General features: G+C 35.7%; 2 protein-coding genes across 12 annotated transcripts in view; both read right to left on the bottom strand.

Moving 5' to 3' along the window:
* The window catches only part of LOC129952873 (nuclear receptor-binding protein homolog), a 56764-nt gene that overhangs the window by 31984 nt on the left and 3183 nt on the right, over positions 1-21597 (bottom strand). Inside the window, exon 1 of one of the 11 annotated variants that reach the window (XM_056065790.1) lies at positions 1121-1145. The exons of the other annotated variants lie outside the window; for them this stretch is intronic. The gene's annotated coding sequence lies outside the window, so the exon portion shown is untranslated. Of the gene's footprint in view, positions 1-1120; positions 1146-21597 lie in introns of those variants that run through there. 11 annotated transcript variants of the gene reach the window in all.
* On the bottom strand, positions 6071-7890 carry LOC129952876 (CCA tRNA nucleotidyltransferase 1, mitochondrial). Its single transcript, XM_056065796.1, has one exon. The coding sequence runs from the start codon at positions 7726-7728 to the stop codon at positions 6265-6267; it is 1464 nt and encodes a 487-aa protein (XP_055921771.1). The 5' UTR covers positions 7729-7890; the 3' UTR covers positions 6071-6264.

The following is a 21597-nucleotide window of genomic DNA, read 5'->3' as shown; positions in this document are numbered from 1 at the left end:
TCAATAAAGTTTCCAGTCCCATTTGATACCATTGACCCCATAACATAACATTCCTCCCCCCCCCCATGGCTTAACAGTGGCAAACAAATTCTCTGTCTTGAACTGATTATTGGGCTTTCTCCAAAAAATTTGCTTTCCATCAGACCCAAATAAGTTAATTTTGGTCTCATACGAGAACAAAACATCGTTCCAGAAACTTAGGTATTTTTTGAGGTTCAAGACGTTTTCTTATATTAATTTTGGAAATAAAAGGGTTTTTTTCCGAGCAACTCTGCCGTTAAAATCATTTTTTCTTAAAACGCGACGAAGAGTTCCGGTTGAAACTGGTCTTTCAATAACTATCGCCATTTCGGGCGAAAAATGAGAAAGTAAATATTGAAACGAAAATTATTTCTGCGACGAACATTGGTTTCAAATTCAATTTAAAAAACAAGGAAATATAGCAGCGCATCTTTCAAAAACTTGATTTAAGAAGCCATAAATACAAAGTGTACGCTTCATTTTGTGCGATGAAATGTTGAGATAGTGATGTTTTTTTTAATATGTATTACCTTTTGATTATTGTTTATGTAATCAGCCCTATCGAGGTAGCCGTCGGAGCGGAACAGTCCATTATTAATAACACAAGATAACGAAAACAAAGTTAATTTTTTTACTACTTACTATTTTTTAAAAAAAGAAAACACTTTCCTCAACAAGAACTTGTCGGAGGACTTCGGAAAATTGTGTTTGTATCTGTCAAGAATAAAGCTAAACAAGTACTTCATCGCAAAGCAATAGAAATTAAAAAGAATTTCCCAAAAACATTGCATCTTAAATATGAAAAGTAACAAATAACTAATTCTCAATTGAGTGTACGCTCAATTTTGGGAGCAACTGTAAATAATACTTAATTTCATCTCGAAGAAAAAATTATCGAAATTTCTGATTTGAAAAAAAAACACCCAGTATTTTTCATTCATCGTTCGAGAATCCAAACAATCCACGTGCGGCGAAAAAATGCAATAAAAACTGTCTTAGAACCTGCACAATGTGATTTGTTAAATTTATTTGTGTTTGTATTTACCTGTAATAAAAGTATTATTTTATTAACATTTGATTTGACTGTTTCGTGACCTACCTCTAAGACATTTTAATTGTAGCGCTCTGTTCAGAAAATCGTGTGTTGCCAGAAACCAAGAGCAGAGTAACTCAGCGGCGGTGGCAGCACACAGCAGCAGTTTTAAAAAATTCTCTCTCCCCTGATGCCTTCAATTTTTCACTATAGACTCAGAGACTCACAGTACATAGTGAGTCGCAAGCAAGAATAAAAATTGCATCTAATTTTAGAATAAACAATTTCAATGTTTTGTTTCGATTTATGTCTTTTGTTGTCGTGTTTATTATTGTTATTATTTTTTTTTATTTTCTTAATTATTTATCGATTTTTGTTATGTTATTAAATTTCATTGTTATATTGTAAACTTTATAGAAACACGTGATAGCTTTCCAGCTTGAAAGTAATAGATCTTGATGCTGTAATATAGGGTCAAGTACTTGCAGTGATTTATTAAGATTTCGAACGAATCACTCGGCGGGAGCCAAGAAGAGGGTTTGGGAATATTTGGGGTGGCGGTGGCGATGATGGTGAGGAGGCTATGCAATTAAAAGTTTTAATGGTTCTATTAAACTGAGACCGACAGCGAGAATTATATAGCTTCGAGCATTCAAAGGCGGAACGACACATCAATAAGTGATATAGGTGTTAAGTTCTGTCATTCTCATTACTAATTAAATCTGTGGACAATAAATAACAACAAAAAGTACTAATAAATTATTATTTATTGCTCTTTCGAGGGAGGATTGTTGAGTAAAAGTCAACTGTGCAAAAATTATTTATTATTTTCCGTCAGTAAATCATTTAATCAATTTTTATTTAAATCAACTTTATTGACCAATGAAAATAAAAATACGTTTTAAAATTTAAACCATAAACAACACTATGATAAATAAGGGTAGTAACTTTAGGATTGATATTTAACTGTAAATAATTCTTGGAAAGAACATTGTTTATAGCTTAAGAAAACCCCAGCTGCACGAACTTACATAATAAGACATTTAGCAACAAATAATAGCAATGCACATATTAACACCCTTTCATACATAACCAAAACTTTAGTTCTTAGTTAAATTAATTATGGGCTGTTTATATATGGTCACTGCCCAAAATATGTTTTAAACGTCATAGAACCCATCTACCACACAGGATATAGAAGAAGCATAAACAACAACTCCAACAAAAAATATTCTAACTGAAGCAGACCTCACCAGCGTCGAAGAACGAAGAGACACATCAACTTTAAGAATGCTCGCAAAACTAGTATTCTCCTCGCAAGACGTAGGGGGTCCCAGTGCTACTATCACCTTCCCTTCCTTGAATGTGGATGTTTATGTACCTGGGCCTTTTCTGTTTCAACACAGTCTTCTTCCGAACCCTCTTCAGAAGCTGTGTCGCAGGACGTAAAGGGTCCCAGTGCTATCATCACCTTCCCATCCTTGGATGTGGATGAGAATGTGGCGGGGCCCTCTTCTGTCGCAGCACAGTTTTCTTCTGAGAACGTCATAAGTTTATCCATAATAGAGACCGATGACTCAAATGACAAAGCTCTTCCCAGTGAGGAAGAAGATGAACTATTAGGTTCCTCTTCGTCTGATCTGGATTTAACAGTGGTGGAGGTTAATCTGCCTATTTGTAGCCAAAATGCTGCAAATACTACAGATTAATCTCCAACACTCTAAAACGGCTTCGGCCTCCCTTGAAGTTTTTTTTTCTCCGCCTGACAAAAACTGGAGAAGATGACGTTCTCATCCAAGAGCCCTGTGATAAAGACGTCACTACAGCCAGTATGATAATAGACAGCTACACCTACTGTCTGGTATCATCGTATTTGGGCTACGACCACCAGGGCCCACTGCGTGGTACCATTCTCGAAAAGACTTATTGAGGAGACCCCAAAACCGATCCAATTCCGGACTCTGAAAAATCTGATTTAAACAGAACTCTCTGATCCGCCCTTGTGCGCTCTTGAACTCAATCAAAAATTCGATGAGCGGCTGCTGTAGCCCTCAATAAAGCCATGGAAATTGCCTGCCCCCTCACTACAGTGCGGGGAAAGAATTAACCATATTGGTGGGCTGCTGAACTAGAAACACTCAGAAAAGACTACAGAAGGCTTTTTAATCGTGCAATAAAGACTAGATATCGCCAAGTATAAACAAGAACTGAGAATAGCCAAAAGATCCTCATGGAGATCCTTGTGTAGCTCAATAGAAGAATTCTAGGAGGCATCAAGGATAAGGAAGATTCTCTCAACAAATCCAACCATGCCTAGTTGTCTTAAAAACTCGGATGGTACATGGCCTAACTCTTGCGACGAAACGCTAAACCTATTCACCCACTTCCCAATAAGCTCCAAATCCGTTAATACAACAAACCGTTCTGGGTCGGGTATTAACTTAACTTTTCCTCAAGGTCTTGTTACAAAAGAAAAATTGACATGGGGTCTGAATAGCTTCGAACCGTATAAATTTCCATGTCCAGATCAAATTATACGAGCTGAGCTACAACTTACAGTTGACATAACTCTGCCCATCATTGAAATAATCTTTAAAAGTTGTCTAGATCTGGTCTATATACCTCAGCGATGGAAAGAAGCAAAAGTAGTTTTCATTCCCAAAGCGGGCAAATGTTCTCATGTCAACCCTAAAGATCTAAGACCTATTAGCCTATCATCATTCATTCTCAAAACTCTGGAACGATTTATTGATATCCATGTACGTAATAGCATTGATAAGACACGCTTATTGCAAAGGGAAATCGGTAGAAACAGCCCTTCACACTCTGGTAAGAATTATCGAATACTTCCTAGAGCAAAAGGAATACACTATGGTGGGCTTCCTGGATATTGAAAAACGTGATATCAACTCCTGATATGCACATCTTCTCTGACAGTCAGGCTGATATCAAATCCCTTGACGGTGTCTCAACCAAATCTCTAACAGCCCTTGATTGTCGATCGTCTCTTATGGAGATGGCGCAGCAATTTAACATTCACCTCTGTTGGGTGCCCGGCCACAGAGACATCACAGGTAATTGTAGAGCCGTTGAACTCGCTAAAAACGGAATTGTCATACCTATATCACCTGAAAGGGAGAAGATAGGTAAACCGATAGCTACATGTAAACTTCTGCTAAAAGAAACAGCTTTTACGATAGCAAACTCTAGGTGGCACAATTTAACAACATGAGCAGCCACAAAACTCATTGGCCTTCACTGGACCTAACGCGCTCTAAAGAATTGTTATCTCAAAGCAGACTTTATATTAGCTAACTAATGGGTGTCCTTACGGGACACTGTCTTATAGGCAGACACGCAATACGACTTGGTGTAGCCTCAAATGACTTCTACAGGAGCTGTATGGACGTGGAAGAAGAGGAAACAATCTCTCACCTGCTCTTTCACTAAGACGCAAACTTCATCTGGGGGACTACTCTTTTGATAATCCCAGTGAACTAGCTAAAAAGGATATCAAATATCTCCTTCGCTTTATGAAAAGCTAAAAATGGTTCGACCAGTGGGAAGTAACTCTCTAGATTCATGTGGTATCACAATGGGCCTTTTCTTTTGGCCTAAGTGTGTGGATTATGAATTCGCAGCCACTTTAACCTAACCTAACCTAGTATTCTCCAAGAAATCCATTATTGACAATGACATCAAAAAAAAAAAAAACAAATCAAAAACTAAATAAACGTATTTTATCCGCCATCAGTACAATTTTTAAAGAATCAAGGCTTAACAATCTGCCAACCAAAAGAGATCGCCATACGCTACCCGCCATGGTTAATCAATCCTGAATCGCTGATATTGGATCTAATAAAATATAAAAAAATTAAGCACAGCAAACAGCACATATCGCCTATTTATGTATCGCCTCTGACTTAAGATCTGACGGATGGAGATTTATCTTCACCGATGGTTCTAAAACTCCGGACACCACATCTGCGGTGACTGATGAAAACGGATCAACCATAAGCATTGGTATTCTCCCAGATTTTGCCTCGGTCATTCCAACAGAAGCATTTGCCAGGAAGCGTAGTTTGTATGTTTGCACGAGACTGGTTGCCAAGTCGATTGATTGCCTGCCTTAGACTTAAAAGGTCGTCCACAGCTTGCTCCAGAGGAGACAAAGAAATCTGGCTGTATGGTTCTCCCCCAGTAGCTGTAACTTTTTTTGGTTCGATAAAATTTTTTTCTTAAGTTTTGGTTTGTAGTCCAACCAAACCTAGGTACAAAAAAATGTTCGTTAAATGTAAATAAAACAATTTGAGAATGCACCTTATACCAATCTTTTCCCTCACGTGACGGAGGACCAAGAGAATTTAATTCTACTGCAAATTGCTCCCAATAATCTTTCTGATTTCTTTTGGATGACCCAAAAGCCCTATGCCTCGGAATTCCTTTCCATCAGTTCCACAAGCTTTGCAAACTGATTTCAATTTGTTTTTTGAAATAAACATTATTTTTTTCGTTGTTTATAATAATTCACAAACTACCTTTTTCTTTTATCACACATTTTTAATAAAAAACAAACAAAACAAATAATAACAAATTATCGATAGAAACATTTCCAGGAACGCCAATTTGTAATTTTTTGATACGATAGGATTTGACAATTTGAGCGGTTAAATTAGCGAACTCTCGCTATTTGTAATTCGTCGATAACTTATTTCGCTAAAGTTTTGACATTTAAAGCGAACTTAATTTGAGCGAATCGCTATTACTAATACGAAATTAGCGAATTCGCAAAGTTTTAAGTTCGATTCGCTATTCATAATGGGGGCCTAAGTTTGTGATTTTTATATTCCTTAGTCATTTGCACTCCCATAAGTTTTAAATAAGGTTTTTCCAAAAAGGCCTGGTCCGTTTGTCTGAAATTCTTTATAGCCGCATGGTCTGAATATTAAATAATATAATTATCAGTGGTGTTTCCATCAGCTCTAGTTTTGTCTTTTGGATACAAAATAAACACACTGCTTCCGTTTCCCAAATAAAAAATTCATAATTTTATTATTCCATTTGAGAAGATAATTTATTGAGTTATTTATTTTTAATTAAGTATTCATAGTGCAAACAAATTTTTTTATAAAAAAAAAAGAAAATAGATAAGCATTATATCTATACTTAAGCTTGAGGAACAATAACAGCAAAAGAGACACACTTTCAAATTACTTCTTTATTTTCTGTTTTTTATTTTTATGTGACGTTGGTGGCGATGGTGGTGGAAGTTCAGCTAAAATTGTTGGCAAATGCACTTCTAATAGATCTTGTGAGCTAGTCTGGAAATCATCTTGGGCCCAAATCAATTTTAACTTCGACATAATAGTTCCCATTTTCTTGCCCACAGGACAGTTTTTCTCCTTCAACATATTTCCGGTAACCGGAAACGCAGGTATTTGCCAACTCTTCAGTTGTTTGTACAAATCCAAACTACCAGAGTATTTTAGAAGTTCTTCAACAAAATCACGCCTGGCCGAGGGTTGTAGACAAAGCATTTGGTAGTCCTTTAGAGTCTTGAGTTGCTTACCCACTAAATCTCTGTTTTGAGTGATAAACAAAGTGACGTCCCTTTCGAAAGCAGACAGCTTCAAGCGCTCGTGTAGGCGCATCGCATCTTCGACAGTGTGCAATAAGGCTGCTACATAAGTTATAGAATTATGAGGTCCGGGGAATGATGCAATTCTTGCGAAAACTAGACGGAACTCTTCTTCGTTGGGATCATCTGGCAGACCAATGTACTTGGCTAGGCCACATTTGAGCATCTCTAAAGTCAACTCCAAAGCAAAGTTTCCCTGCAATATCTTCGCGAATTCACCCCAAATCCTTTCCCCACTGATTCTTGCCATTCCCTCAATGTTGTCTTTAATTGCCTTTAGAGTTGCGGCGTCATGGTTTGATGGATCTTTAGCAATTCTTCCATAGAATCTAAAATACCGTAAAATTCTCAGATAATCTTCCCTGATCCGTATATCGGCTTCTCCGACAAATACAACCTTCCTCTCTTGCAGATCCTCATAACCATAAAAATAGTCAAAGACAGTTCCATCAAAACCCAGGAACATGGAATTTATGGTCAAATCCCTACGGTTAGCGTCTAATTGCCAATCTGTTGTGAATTGCACCTCAGCATGGCGCCCATCGGTAAGAACATCGATTCGTAATGTGGTCACTTCAAAGTTCTCCTTGTTATTGATGCGAGGCGTGATGGTTCCGTGCTTCTCACCCTTGGCATTTATCATTCGCACCTCCTCCTTAGTGAACATCTCTTTCATTTGGTCTGGAGTCGCTGTGGTTGCCAAATCGACATCTTTTGGCTCAATGTTCATCAGAATGTCACGAACTGCGCCGCCAGCTATTCTCAATTCATAATTGTACTTTTCAAAGAGTCCGATCAGTGCGTGAAGTTCTTCGGTGAAAATTGATTTGAATTCAGGCGTGTCGATTTTTTTCACAGCTGGATTGGGCCGAACACGTGGCGGAGGTGTGGCATTTGTCAATGTGCTCATGTCTTTTGCTGCAGCTGGTTTTGTTGCTGATGCGGTGTTTGGGTTCATTGATTTGAAGACTTGATGTCGGTGATTGATTAATGGATGACGGAAATTGTTCGATAAACGATGGATTACTCTTTGCATAACTTTAAACGACTAGGGTGAGGCTGTTTTTTGCTTGGTTTTTGTTTTTGTCTGTTTGTTAAACTTGCAAAACCTAATGTGGATGGAGAAAAGTGAAAGGTGTTAGGATGCATCAGATCAAAACAGATTTTGTCTTATTTTACGAAAAATGTCCGATTCTTAATAAAAAGTAAATGAGTTTAGGAATAAAGATTGAAAGTTATTCCAAGAGGTGACATTTTTAAAAAGCCTCTGTCATTTGACAGTGTTTTAATAGTTAAATCTTGCAAATTTCTTAAGAATTCAAGAACATGGATTGGTATAGATTTTTTTAATTTTTCAAGAAAATTGTTGAAATATAACTCAAAATTCTTTTGAACTTTGTAACACCATTCAGTCGAATATTTGCGAGTGTTTTGCAAAAATATATTTTGACAGCTGTCAAATGATTGTGATTTATAAAAAATCATTCTCAAACATTTTTCGAAAAATAAGACAACTGATATAAATCATGTGCATGGTCTTTTGTGTGTGGATCGAAATTGAAGCTTAAAGCCTTGATTTAAGTAAGCTTTAAAAACTTCTAAGTGGGCAACTTTAAATCTGCCGACTCTTAAAAAGTCATATGGTGAATTTATGTAACATCTTAGCCTTAACATCTACATTTAAAGGTTTTTTAATACATACGGTGTTCAAAAAGTAATCAATACTCAACATAAGACTGCAAATCTTCTTGCACATACTCTTGAAGCTATATAATATGGATTTATTTCTCAGACGTCCTTGACTGAACGCACTTCGATGTTGTAATCGCAACCTTAATATTAAATATTGTAATCACTGTACTTGTCATTGGCTTACTCTGAATTTATATATATATCTATTTTGACATTAAAACTTCATTCTGAATTTCGAAGTCTTGGTGTTCACCTCTACTTATCATTTGGCGACGAGGATGGGAAATCTCACCAAGAATGATAAATTATTGAATAAAGTTTATTCGTACATCAAGAAAGGGTGGCGGGTTAAACTGGCGAGCAACGAAAAGGAGATGAAACCATTTTTCGAACGTAAGTTGGCTCTTTCTTTATTTAATAACGTGATTCTCTTGACTTCAGATTATGATCGTGTCATTATTTTGCAGTCTAGAGCATTTAAATACATTCATGAAGGTCATTGGAGCTGATCACGTATGAAGCAGTTAGCAAGGCGGTATATCTGGTTTCCAGATAGGACAAGCAGATCGAAAAATTGGTAGCTAACTGCGTCATATGCCAAACATCAGCATCGAAACCGAAAAAAGAATACGTGAATTGGCAACCAGCCGAAAATCCTTGGGAAAGGATCCATTTGGATTTTGCGGGTCCATTCTTCAATAAAAGGTGGCTGATTTGCGTGGATTCTTTTTCCAAGTTTCCATTCGTGGTATCACTTTCGTCGGTGACTTTTGAGTCCATAATAAGAGCTTTACAGATGATTTTCGCCATCGAAGGACTCCCAAAGACGATAGTGACGGACAATGGCACGAAAATCAGGTTTTTAAAGAATTTTGCCACTACCATTCCATACAACATTGGAGAACAGCACCGTTTCATACTGCTTCTAACGGTCAGGCCGAAAGGTTCGTGCGAACATTTAAAGAAGCGTTTAGGAAGATTTTCAAAGAGGAGAAGAATACTGATGTTGCAGTCAACGCGTTTCACAATCTCCAGCGGAACTGTTGCTGTTGACGACAACATAGGAACTAACTTTCGTGTTTTCTACCGAGTCAACATAAAATGTCTTTTTTAAGACAAAATCCTTAATTCCAACCAAATCAAAAAGTTCTAGTCAGACAATACAGGAAGTCCAAGAAGTGGTGCAATGTAGTTATTACTAGCGTTTTGGGTATAGTAACATGTATGGTATCCAAACTGATCGAGGATACATAAGGCGTCATCAAAACCAGGTTATTGAAGCATGACCTTAAGCAGACTCGACTTTCATTGGAAGTTCAGAAACTTCACCAAGTTTCACTTCCTAATGTCTCTCGGCGAATACTTCTTAAAATTGGACAAGTTCCCACAGTACAGTTTAGATATTCAGTTTCTGTCCTTCGTGTTCCATTGAGCATAATAAGCCCTGCTCTTGCTTTCAGTATCCAGCGAATTTTGGAGACATCCTAGTCATCCGAGACGTAAACTTCATAAGCAGTATAATCAAGCAAATGGTATAAGCTGTGTGTTCTCGTTTGTTGTGCTCTTTGCAGAGACTAAGTGCTCGCGCTCGATTATTTAAACTACTACGCCATCCACAACCTGTTTAAACAGAGTTTTGTTGGTCACGATCTCATCCAGCTGTTCTACATCTTCCTGATTGAGGCAGGTTTTAACTGGCATTCAAGGTTTAAGACATAGTTAGGCGTCACACTTGGCAGAACCAGTACTTTTTTGTAGAAGTATCTTTGCATCGTTTCCACTTCATCATGTTGTAAGTTCCCCCATACTTGTGCTCCATAACCGAGATTAGGCCTGGAAGTTAATTTGACATCTTTATTAGTGATAAACCGATTCCACGTAAAATTTAAGCTCTGTCTAGCTTGTTTAGCTCGTTCTTTGAAGTGCTCCGTTAGGCTTAGTTCGGAAGTTAGCCATATACCAAGGTACTTGTATTTGCTAACAACTTCAATGGTTGCTCCGTTGAGCTTCCAATTTTCTTGTTGGCTAAGTCTACCACCTCTTTTTCTAAATACCATCACTTTCGATTTCTCCAGGTTTATAACAAGATTCCAACGTTGACAGTATTCTGCCATCTTATTTATCACCTTCTAGTATGTCTGGCTTATCAGCTATTAGCACAATGTTATCCGCATACATTAGCAATCGAATTTGCATTCCATTCAGCGAAATACCCCCTCCTATGAACTCATGGATATCATTTATATAGTGTGCGAAAAATAGTGGACTAAGCAAGCAACCTTGTTTAACACCAATCGTTGTTACCGCAGCTGTTGTTTTATTATACAGATCTCTTATAATTCGGATGAGTTTCTCAGAAATCAATAAGATTTGTATTTTGTATAAAAGTGCTCTTGGGTCGATATAATCAAACGCCGCTTTAAAGTCAATGAAGGTACAGTAAACTTTCTTGTTGTCAAAAAAATTTTAGTTGATAAGAACTGTCAAACTTTATTCGCGTTCCACACTATCCACACTTGCAACGAATAAAATAATCGCGCGTAGTTAACCTAAAAAAATCATTCTTGTTTTGGTTTCAGTGGTGAATGGTGTTCATTCGCGACGAATTAAAAACTCTCATGTGAAAGAAATGTCAAAATCAACGAATATTCGTTCATTCGTTGGCTGTTAGCCGTGCTCATGTAAATATTGCTTAAACTTGGCGCCCTCTTTAAGGACCCGACTCATTAAGTCAGTCCCATGAGGAACGGGTAATTCAATGGACACGTTGTATTATTTTGACAGCTTAATTTTCGGGAATCTTTAAAGTTTTACTAAATCAGTAATGTCTGAAACTCAAACACGCTTCAGCTTCGGCTTTGCCTGACGTTTACGAGTTCAGTCAAAGGAATTCAATGCATGCTATCGTGAAATGCATTTCCTTACGTTTCATTTGACAATCGTAAGGAAATAACGTAATGTTACGTAATGTGACTCCAAACGGAAGCTCTAGTTCAAACTTGCTGAACATTTGCTTTGTCCGACAGCTCAACAGCTGTAAAAAAGTCAACAAACAAAATACATTTGCTTTTTGAGCGATTCCTATTGGTTATTATAGGCTGTGTAAGCTACTGCCGCAATAAATTGAAAAAGTGCCATTTTAGAAATGTCATATTGAAAGTGTCAACGTAATGCAGTTGAAGCCGAAGCGTGTTTGTGTTTCAGCCATAATGTTTTTTGTTAAAATAAAATAACCAACTTTTCCTTTTATTTACAACTGATGTCAACGGACCTACTGCAGAGAAAAGTTAAAACTTCAGTTACGTCCTGGGTTGTCTGGAGCATACGTTGCAAATGAACGTGTTTAATTAATCGAACTGTCATGTCAGTTGTATACTTTGCAAGAACGCATTTAACAAATTCTACGGGTTGGACCCGTCTCTGCTAAAAGCAAAAGTCATGGAATATAAACTCATTTCGTGCTGTGAGAAAGGGCTACCTGTTCGATTTTGTATTTAATCAACCAAAGCCTAGATAACAATTTCGATACAATGCCAACAAAAACATGACATTATTTGCGTCAACATTAAAAAAAAGAAAAATATGTCAAACTTAACACACGTTTAAACTGACAGACATTTAATGACGTTTTTGTTTTACGATTGATTGCTTAATGAATTTTTGGGCAAATATCCATATTTTATTTTACGGCACTTTGTTATGTGTTTTTGTTGTTGATTTTTATTTACTTGAAATATATATAATTTTTGTTTTGTTTTTTCATTTCACATTGAATGAAATTCTCAAAAATAATAGGTTTTTATAAAATCATGTACGACGTAGATATAGACAAATATTTTTGCTCTCAAGTCGTATAAATTATTGTTTACGTTTTTGTTGGCATCATACATCACACATCCGTATGAGCGTATCTTCTGTTTTCCTTCTACATATTTAGACTTTAGGTCGTCGTCAATTAAATTAAACGATTAATATTTATAGAAATTTTTATGTTGTTGCAGTGTGTTGTTTGGTTTATGCATAATATCAAAATCATTGTGTTCTCGTTCTCGTTTTTTGTGAGCAATGTCTTGAGTCATCATTTAAATCTATTGCCCGCGACAGGATCATTTTTCATTTGACTCTATTCGTCCAAATCGCAGTAAATTCAATTAAATTCTCGATGACACATGACAAAATTTGCATAGATAGAGTGAGAGAAAGAATATATTGTTCCGCGACGATGTTGACGTTGTCGTTGTCGTCGTCTCGGATTTAAAAATCTTCCTTTCAAAATAAATCAATTGACTTAATTGACTGGAATCTTGTGCGGTCGCTTGTATAGATAAATATAGCATATAGTTTCTTTTTGTTTGTTAATTTGTTGCTGTTTTAAGGTTATTTAAGACATCATGCAGGCGTATTTTAGTAAATAGAATGATTATTTTTGTTTTGATCATGAGAAAACTGATGGAAAATAAATAAACAAACAAAAAATAATTCCAGTGTGTTTATTTATATAATAATTATTGTAACTTTGCTCCATTTATGTGTTGGAAAAAAAAATAAATATTTTGGCTGCATGGAACCCCTTTTTGATTATTTAAGAGAACTTAAACACTCACTACCTAAATCTGTTTACGTCTATTAACTAATTTGATTTATCCCGACGATAACAGGCGCGAATTGAGTTTATTTTTTACTGTCATTAAGGTATATTTTGTTATATTTTCACAGCAACAATTCCTATCCTTTTAGATTTCAATTTTTGGTTTTATAAATGTCACTTTTTATTTTCCATACCTCAGGTAACCTTTTGTATAGTTAAGAAAAAAGTCTTTAAAACTCGCTATTATTGGGAATTGTATATCTGCCCGAGATCATTATTGCTGAATCACAAACACGCTTCAGCTTCGGCTTCGTCTGCGTTACGGTGGGCCTGCTTCGAGGTTGCTTTGAATTACATTTCTATTATTTCATCCCTCCAAAGAGCAAATATTTAGTTTGTTGATATTTTTTTTACAGCTGTTGAGCTGTCAGATAAAGCAAATGTTCAGATAATAGAACTAGAGCTTCCGTTTGGAGTCACATTACGTTACATTACGTTCTTTTCCTTACGATTGTCAAACGAAACGTGAGGTCGAAGATCCATTGTGATAGCATGCATAACCCGTGTTTTGTTGGGAAATCTATCCATAGTAAGTAGGATTTTACACGAATAACAAAAACAATATCCATAGTGAGAATAACACCGATAAAAGTTAGAGTAGAATCTCACTATGGATAGGTTTTTGACATTTATACGACCCTCGAATGGATCTTATGTGATTTCGTTCTCAAATGTTGGTAGGATTGATATTGCATTTGTATCTCGATGGCTGTGTTCGTTGAGTAGTTCTGCAATTAGAATCATGTGTGTTTTCCACTGCGGAAAAAAAGAATCTATTACTGTTGATATTATTTAGTTTTGTTAGTGAAAATGGACTAACTGGGCTTATTTTACATGAAAAAACAATAGAAAAGATATTTATGTTTTGCTGTTTCCAAAAAAGGTTGATCAAAGTTTAGAATAGATAAATCTCAACTCGATTTAGGTATATAAAGAATTGAGGCGAGCTTCAAGCTCGCTTCAACACCACATGTTAATGTAGTAGTCTACGAACAAACCCCCTTTTTGAAGTTTTTTTATTATTATTTTGACAGATCATCTTTCAGTTGTACCAATTTTTAAATACAAAAATCTAGCCACTGCGGATCGTTTTGTTGGAAATTTCTCGCTTTACTATATATGAAATGCGAACAAAACGCACGTATAGAATGGCTGAATCACAAAAACGCTTCAGCTTCGTCTACGTTACATTGGGCCTGCTTCAAAGTTGCTTTGGATGACATTTCTATTATTTCATCCCACCAAAGAGCAAATATTTAGTTTTGTTGACATTTTTTTACAGCTGTTGAGCTGTCAGACCAAGCAAATGTTCAGATAATTGAAATAGAGCGTCCGTTTAAAGTCAAATTACGTTACATTACGTTCTTTTCCTTACGATTGTCAAACGAAACGTGAGGTCGAAGCTCCATTGTGATAGAATGCATTAAATTCCTATGGCTGAACTCGTAAACGTCAGGTGAAGCCGAAGTTGAAGGGTGTTTGTGATTCAGAATGAAAAAAAAAGAAATTGTAGAGCATATGTTCACATAAGTTGGCTGGTTGGACGAGCCTTCAGGTTTTCAAAAATTTTTGAAGTTTATCCAGCATGTTGGTCAAGCAGTTGTTTTAGCGTTTTAAAACGTTTTAACGATGCCAAGAATGCTGCCAGCTGTTTAGGATTTATCTGTCACGATACAAGTCATTTTTCAACTTTTCTGAATTGGATGTCATCTACAAAGCCTTCCAAAGCCGCTTAAAACTTAAATATATAACACACATATTTAGCCAACCGTACGTTAAGAATGTGGTATACTTTATCCAACTTTATTTCCCTCCCATTTATAAATTCAAAACTTTAAGACCCCAGAAACACCAATCTTTTTTTCTAGATTTAAGTTTTAACTTTCCATATTATTGAGTTTCTTATTAACCTGTTTTAAGGGAAATCTGGTTTTGAAATGGTTTTGATATTTTTCAGATATTTAAATATGGGCGTGTTCAGAGAACATAAGGGACCTCATTTCTAGTCAATTTTATTCTTTGAACGTAATTTTGACTAGTAAGTTTTTCAAGTGTCATGAATTTCAAATTCAAAACTTTACTTTACTAACCTCTAACTTCAGTCCATGGTAGAAAAACTATACACAAAATTATTGCCTGCAAAATAAAGCTCAGCTTTCAGTTGAATTAAAAAACATGATCAACTGTCATTTTGATAGAAGTACACTTGACTTAAGGCCCAACTATAATGGACTTAACTGAGCTTAAGCCAGCTTAAGGGAACGAACCAATACTCAGCCAGCAATTACCCAAGAGCCATTTAAATGGCTCGAGCTTAAGCAAATGTCAAATTTGAAACGCATTTCATCCCAAGTTACTTGAATCCATTATGGTTACTTTTTGTTTTGATGATAACTTTTGATAACTTTTCGTTCGGTTTTGACTATTATAGTTTGGCTTTTAATAGTTAGGGAGACTTTTCTTGACTAACTTTGCAGTCAACTTTCCATTAAATGGCGTTTTTCTTTTTAGGTCAGAGCAGAGCTTGAACTGCCAAAAAAATAATGGTCTTTCTGATCTTTTTTAGTTCTGAACATGTTCAGAGCGCGCTTTATTAGCTAAGAATAAAAGACCAGAGTAAACGGAGTAAAATGCTGAACACAAACAATTTCATATTTGGAAGTCGGGAAAAAAATCATCGTCAAAACAATAAAAATGATGGAAGAGGCTGGTCCCTCTAGTGCAGAAGGTAAGACAATTTAGAAAAAACTGATTGCATATATGTTCGTATGTAGCATTTTTATGAATCATGACATTTTTGTCCTCAAGTTGTTTCATAATTAAATCAGAGAGGTCTGAACATACTATGCTCAAAACTCTCCTCTACTCTGTTCGCTCAGACTCTGCTCAGTGCTCAGCTCTGAACTGAAGAAGATAAACGCCCAAAAGTTGCTTTAATTGGAAGGTAATTTTTTGGCAGCTGGCCAAACAGATTCTAGAAACTTGCCTAACTTTTAAGTTGCTTTTGTAGTCTGAACCTGCCCTATGTTCATTTGATTGACATTTAAATCAAATTATCGAAAAACTAAACTAAGAAATCGCAACCCATTTACATAGGTACGTAAATCTTGTTTTAACGTTAAACTAGTTTCGGAGACTGTCAATAATATGGGCGTAAGAATCTGCTATTAAATAAAAGATATGAAGTCAAAAAATTATTATAATTGTATTTACATATAGAATGTATGTATTTTAAAAACAATAACTACTTTAAGAGGATACATTTATTTAGACTCTATAAAAACTTTATATTTACAAAACGTCGATTTATTAAAAGAGAAAAAACAATATCCATTATATTTAAATCAGTTAAATAAAATTACCGACTAATGTCAGGTGAATGACCTTTACAATATGTGATCATACTCCTACAGACTTAACAATGACTAATTCCACCAAAAAGAGAATGAATCACCAAACCCCTGCTGGTGCTAAGATTAAAAAAAAATCAAGAACTCACAAATCTGCCACCCCAATCGACTAAAAATAAAAACTTTTATTCGAAACTCTTTGCCCAAAGTTGGTCACAATTAACAACTTTCAATGAGAAGAAATTCAAAAGAAAAAATACAATGTCTTAAGCCGGCCGGCAAAAGAAAGAAACGCCGGTAATACTAAACAAAAAAGAAATAAAATAAAAACAAAAATTAAGAAATAAACTCAAGACATGAAAAAACATGATCACAGTGAAAGTCTGCACACCAAACGAGAGACGACGACGCGAAGACGTAGACGACGACGACGGCGGAGTTTGCCGACTATAAAAGCTATGCATCCGATTGATCGTGTATCTTTTTGAAATTACTTTGTTTTATATAGTATATTATTCTAGCATACACAACACACTACAATCTACAAATGTGGTGCTGCTGCTGTCTGTTGAAAAAACAAACTGGGTCAGTGCTCCACGAAAGCCGGCACAAGAGCGCAGCGCAGCGCCTCGAAGATGCATAATGAACTATGTGTTGTGCTTGACTTTGCTATTGCATTAACATTGAAATGTTCACATGCTCTCGTGCAGGCACAAAACCAAACCAAACCAACCCATCACCATCATCAGCAAGCAAACCAAGTCGAGGAAGAATATAAAAATGAAAAAAAAAGAATCGCGAGCTGCGAAAGAAAAAATATTCCTCCTCCTTCTTTAGAGTTTGGACTCTGGCTTCTGGCACTGGCACTGGTACACTGGCACAGGAATAGAAGAGGCAAAACTAAATGAAAATAAAACAACAGCTAGTTAAGCCTTTATTGGTGCAATGGATGTTTATAAATAAGAACGAAAGATCCCCCTAAAAAAAGTAGTAACGAATAAAAGAAGAGGAACTGCATGCATGGTACATGCAATGAATGCATCATCACTCATTGCTAAACCCATCATTGCCATCAGGGCCGTATTTGATATTGGGCGCGTTCATAAAGCTAGTGACTACGTAGTCAAAATTCAACTAGCTTTGTGAATGCAAAACTACTCTACAAAGCTAGTCAATCCGGAACTGTCATATTAATGACAAATACATACTTACCGAGCAGCTGATTGTGAAACGTCAAAACCAGTGTGCACTAACTTTGTAGCTTAGTTAGTTAGACTTAGCCAATCAGAATCCCTTGACTACGTAGCCACTAGCTTTAGGAATGCGACCATTGTAAGCTGTGGCCAGCTGAGCTGATGATGAATTCCCTTAAATCCTTGCACTTAATTAAATCGAATGGAATTGAATCCAATTAGAGGTAACGACACAGGTATATATCCGTCCATATATGGTTGCGCTGGATCTCGATTCTTCAACTCGCCGATTCAGGTCTACTAAAATATTTTCAAATCAGCTTATTTAGTGAAATCGGATCCAGAAACCCGATTCAAGTAAACACAGAGCTACAAGCTGATTCAATTCTACATGTAAACGTGCTTATTATTCATTCGTCTAATCAAATTATTACTTTACTTAATCCTTAGCACTCTTCTTTCAATATGGAATAAAGACCTTTGGTTTACTTAAAGGATGTAATAGTATTCTTTGATAAATTATAACTAATAAAATTGACACAACGCAATTTTATGCCTTGAATGACATTGCTTCATTTTCGAGGGTTGGTAACTTATAAAAAACGTTTATAACCTCTCTCATAAAAGAAAATGCATAGGAAACTTTATTATAAGACTTTATAAGACTTGCGCCCGATTTTCAGAGAAATCCAAATACCACCGTGCAAAAAATGTGCCGATACCATTACCATTTTCAACATCATGATAATTACCATCACCATAATCATCATCACAAAGTGCAGCCAGGTTTCATGGTAAGTAAGATCGTTGGATGGTTGTTCGTTAAGCTTGTGTGGCTTGGCTGGCTAGATAGCTAACTGGTGTATGCAAGCCCAAGCCGCCATTTGTCGCTAAGGGACTAAGTAGTAAAGGTATTTTTCTTCCTCTTTTTTTTTTTTTTTTTAAAAATATTATTCTTTAAATAAAAATAGCGCAGCCAGTCATTTTTTATTTTATCTCCTATTGCATGTGAAATGGGATTGCGGTGGTAATCGGAGAGCTTGTCTACCGACTCCTCATCATGCGCAATTTGGTCAGCCACCGCAATGAATGTAAATTGAAATACCAATATATCTTAAAGGCAAAAGAATCTATGAGAAATGACAGCTTTGCGTAAAAGGTGATGAAGGGGTTAACTTAATATGCATATGAGTGTTAACCATACAAAAAAAACGTAGTTTTGAGAAAAAGAACATACATAGGTGAATTTGACTTGGACAGACCTGACAAACTTTTTGTTAAACATTTTCCTTTGTCACCTTATTGTAAGCAATATTAAAAATAAATTAAATCGGGTGGCACAACAGTCAGTTGAGAACTAGGGCCTAATGACTTACAACTCTCAACCATTCCTGTGTGTGAGTACTGTTGTCAGAGATGGAGGGGACCTACAGTTTTAAGCCGAATCCGAACGGCTGGCTGCTTTGAGAAACAAATTTTCATGACAAGAATTACTCTTGGTTAATTTGTCAATTCCTCGCAAGAGGCAGTAGCTGTGGAAAAAACTTTAGAAGTCTAGGTAGGGATCGCACCCAAGGCCTTTAACATGACAGTCCAACGCACTAAACTTCATGCCACGGGTAATAAAGTAAGCAATATTACTCTTTTCGAACAAAATCTAAAGAATATGAATTCAACTGTTTGATTAACAATTCACAGTAATAGTTTTGAAAAAACAATTGAGAATAAATCGAGCCTTGATATCTATTGCCATGTGTAAGCCATAAGTGGCTTAATGTCAGCGCCTACGATAATCTGTCGAAGAGGGCTTTAATAAGGAGCAGAATTATAAAATACATTTAATAAATTGATTAACTTATTAAAGTGCTGCCGGTTGCTTAAGAAACCAGTAGCTCAAAGTTTTTGGAGCTTTTAAATGTCATCAATTCTGTTATAAACAATCAAATGCCTATAAACAGTTTTTTGTTTCCCTATTTATATTAGGTATCAAAAATACTTAAAAAATAAATTTTGTGGCGCTTCAGTTCGTGTAAAACCAATCCCTAGTGACTTTCAACTCTTTCAATTCAGTTTATCACAAAACATTGTTTCGTATACTTGAAATATTCGGTATTCACTCATGCTTACTTCAAAGGATCGGCTCATTTTTAAAGGGGAAAGTCTAAGATGTAAAAATTAATGAATATACTTTTAAGATCCATTCGTTGTTCTTCAGGTGTTCCACAGGGCAGCCATCTTCGTCAATTGGCTTTTTATAATATTTATCCATGACATGAGCCGTGTTTTTTTGGTATTCCATATATATGTAGTACAGTGAGAAATTGCCAAAAAAAACGAGTGCGGTAGTCCGGTTTTTACATTTGGAAGTTGATACAATTGAATATTGAATTTTTCAAAGAATTCCAAAAAAAATAGCGAAATTCAGGGAATCGTGTAAGCTGCTTTTTGATAATTGACTATTAAAATCAAGAAAATACGTCTGTGTAATGTGATTGTCGATTTCAAAGTTTTAACCAAACAATTTGACATAAAATTAAAACTTCAAAAAGGGGGTTTGCTCGTAGAATACTACATTAACATGTGGTGTTGAAGCGAGCTTGAAGATCGCCCGAATTCTTTATAAACCTGAGTCGATGTGCAGTGGAAACACCATAAAGATTTATTTAATCTAGACTGAGATAAACTTTTGGTGGAAACATAGCAAAACTCAATTATATGGAAAACACATGATTCCAAATGCACAACTACTTAACGAACACAGCCATCGAAATACAAATGCAACATCAATCGTACCAACATTTGAGAACGAAATCACATAAGATCCATTCGAGACTCGTATAAATGTCAAAAACCCATCCGTCGTAAAATTCTACTTTAACTTTTATCGCTAGTATCCATAGTACGGATACTGTTTTTGTTACTCGGGTAAAATCCTTCAATACTATGGATAGATTTTCCAACAAAACACGGGTTTGGTTAATCTTATCAATTTTAGGCAATGTCTTTTATATGCTGAAGTCCTCAAATTATTTTTAAAAGTAACAAGCGATATCCCGTTGGTGCACATTAAACTACTTGAATCCTAACATTACAAAATGTTTTGTCATTTCTATCTCTAGGAAACACTTTTTGCATGAATATCCATATTCTCTAGATTGCTAGATCAACTTCAGATCAATAGAAAAGTAAAAGGTTTACGAGTAATATCCATATTCTCTAGATTGCTAGATCAACTTCAGATCAATAGAAAAGTAAAAGGTTTACGAGTAACCTTTGATTCCAAGTTTTTTTGCTCCTTATGTCAATGCTATTGTCGCCAAAGCCAATTCAATGCTAGGATTCATAAAAAGATTGACTATTGACTTTTCTGACCAATACATTCCTGCTACCCTTTACTTCAGTCCAAACCCTGTGGAGAGCCAAAATGTTTTGGACTTGCAGATGCTTACATCTAGAAGAAATATTCATGATGAAGTTTTTATGTGTGATATTTTTTGCTACCACATCAAACGTCCTAATTTACTCTCTTTAATTTGTATCTCGTATGCTCCACAAAGACCGAGGGAAAAACATCTTTTTCAGCTTAGACATAGAACTAACTACGTTATGAAAGAGTCAATCTCAAGGTCAGTTAGAGAGTTTAATGAAATTGATGCTAATATCGATTTTACATTCTCAGGAATTATTTTCAAAAATGATATAGGTACATGTACATAAATATATTATCTATTTTTAATAATAATTTAAATAATTTATTAATTTGTAGTAATCTGTTAGCCTATAACTCGTAGATAAATAAATCAATAAAAAAAACTCTTAACCATTCCTTCGTGCGATTTATTTCAACGACTTTTTTGAAGACTTTTCATGCAAAGAATCATTCCTGCAGAATTTTGTTAGAAATTGACGTACATACTTTCATACTTCAATGTCCATAAACTAAATAAATTATTTTATTCTTCGTTTAAGATGTTTCGGTTTTCTAAGGCGATGATGCAAGAACTTTTTCTCCACCTCTGATC

Source organism: Eupeodes corollae, chromosome 3 (genome assembly GCF_945859685.1).
Source record: "Eupeodes corollae chromosome 3, idEupCoro1.1, whole genome shotgun sequence".
Taxonomy (NCBI): domain Eukaryota; kingdom Metazoa; phylum Arthropoda; class Insecta; order Diptera; family Syrphidae; genus Eupeodes; species Eupeodes corollae.
This window is presented reverse-complemented; position numbering and strand designations above follow the sequence as displayed.

What these genes read in the sequence shown, in the direction of transcription:
- LOC129952876 (XM_056065796.1), bottom strand. Translation starts at nt 7,728, where the DNA reads ATGCAAAGAGTAATCCATCGTTTATCGAACAATTTCCGTCATCCATTA.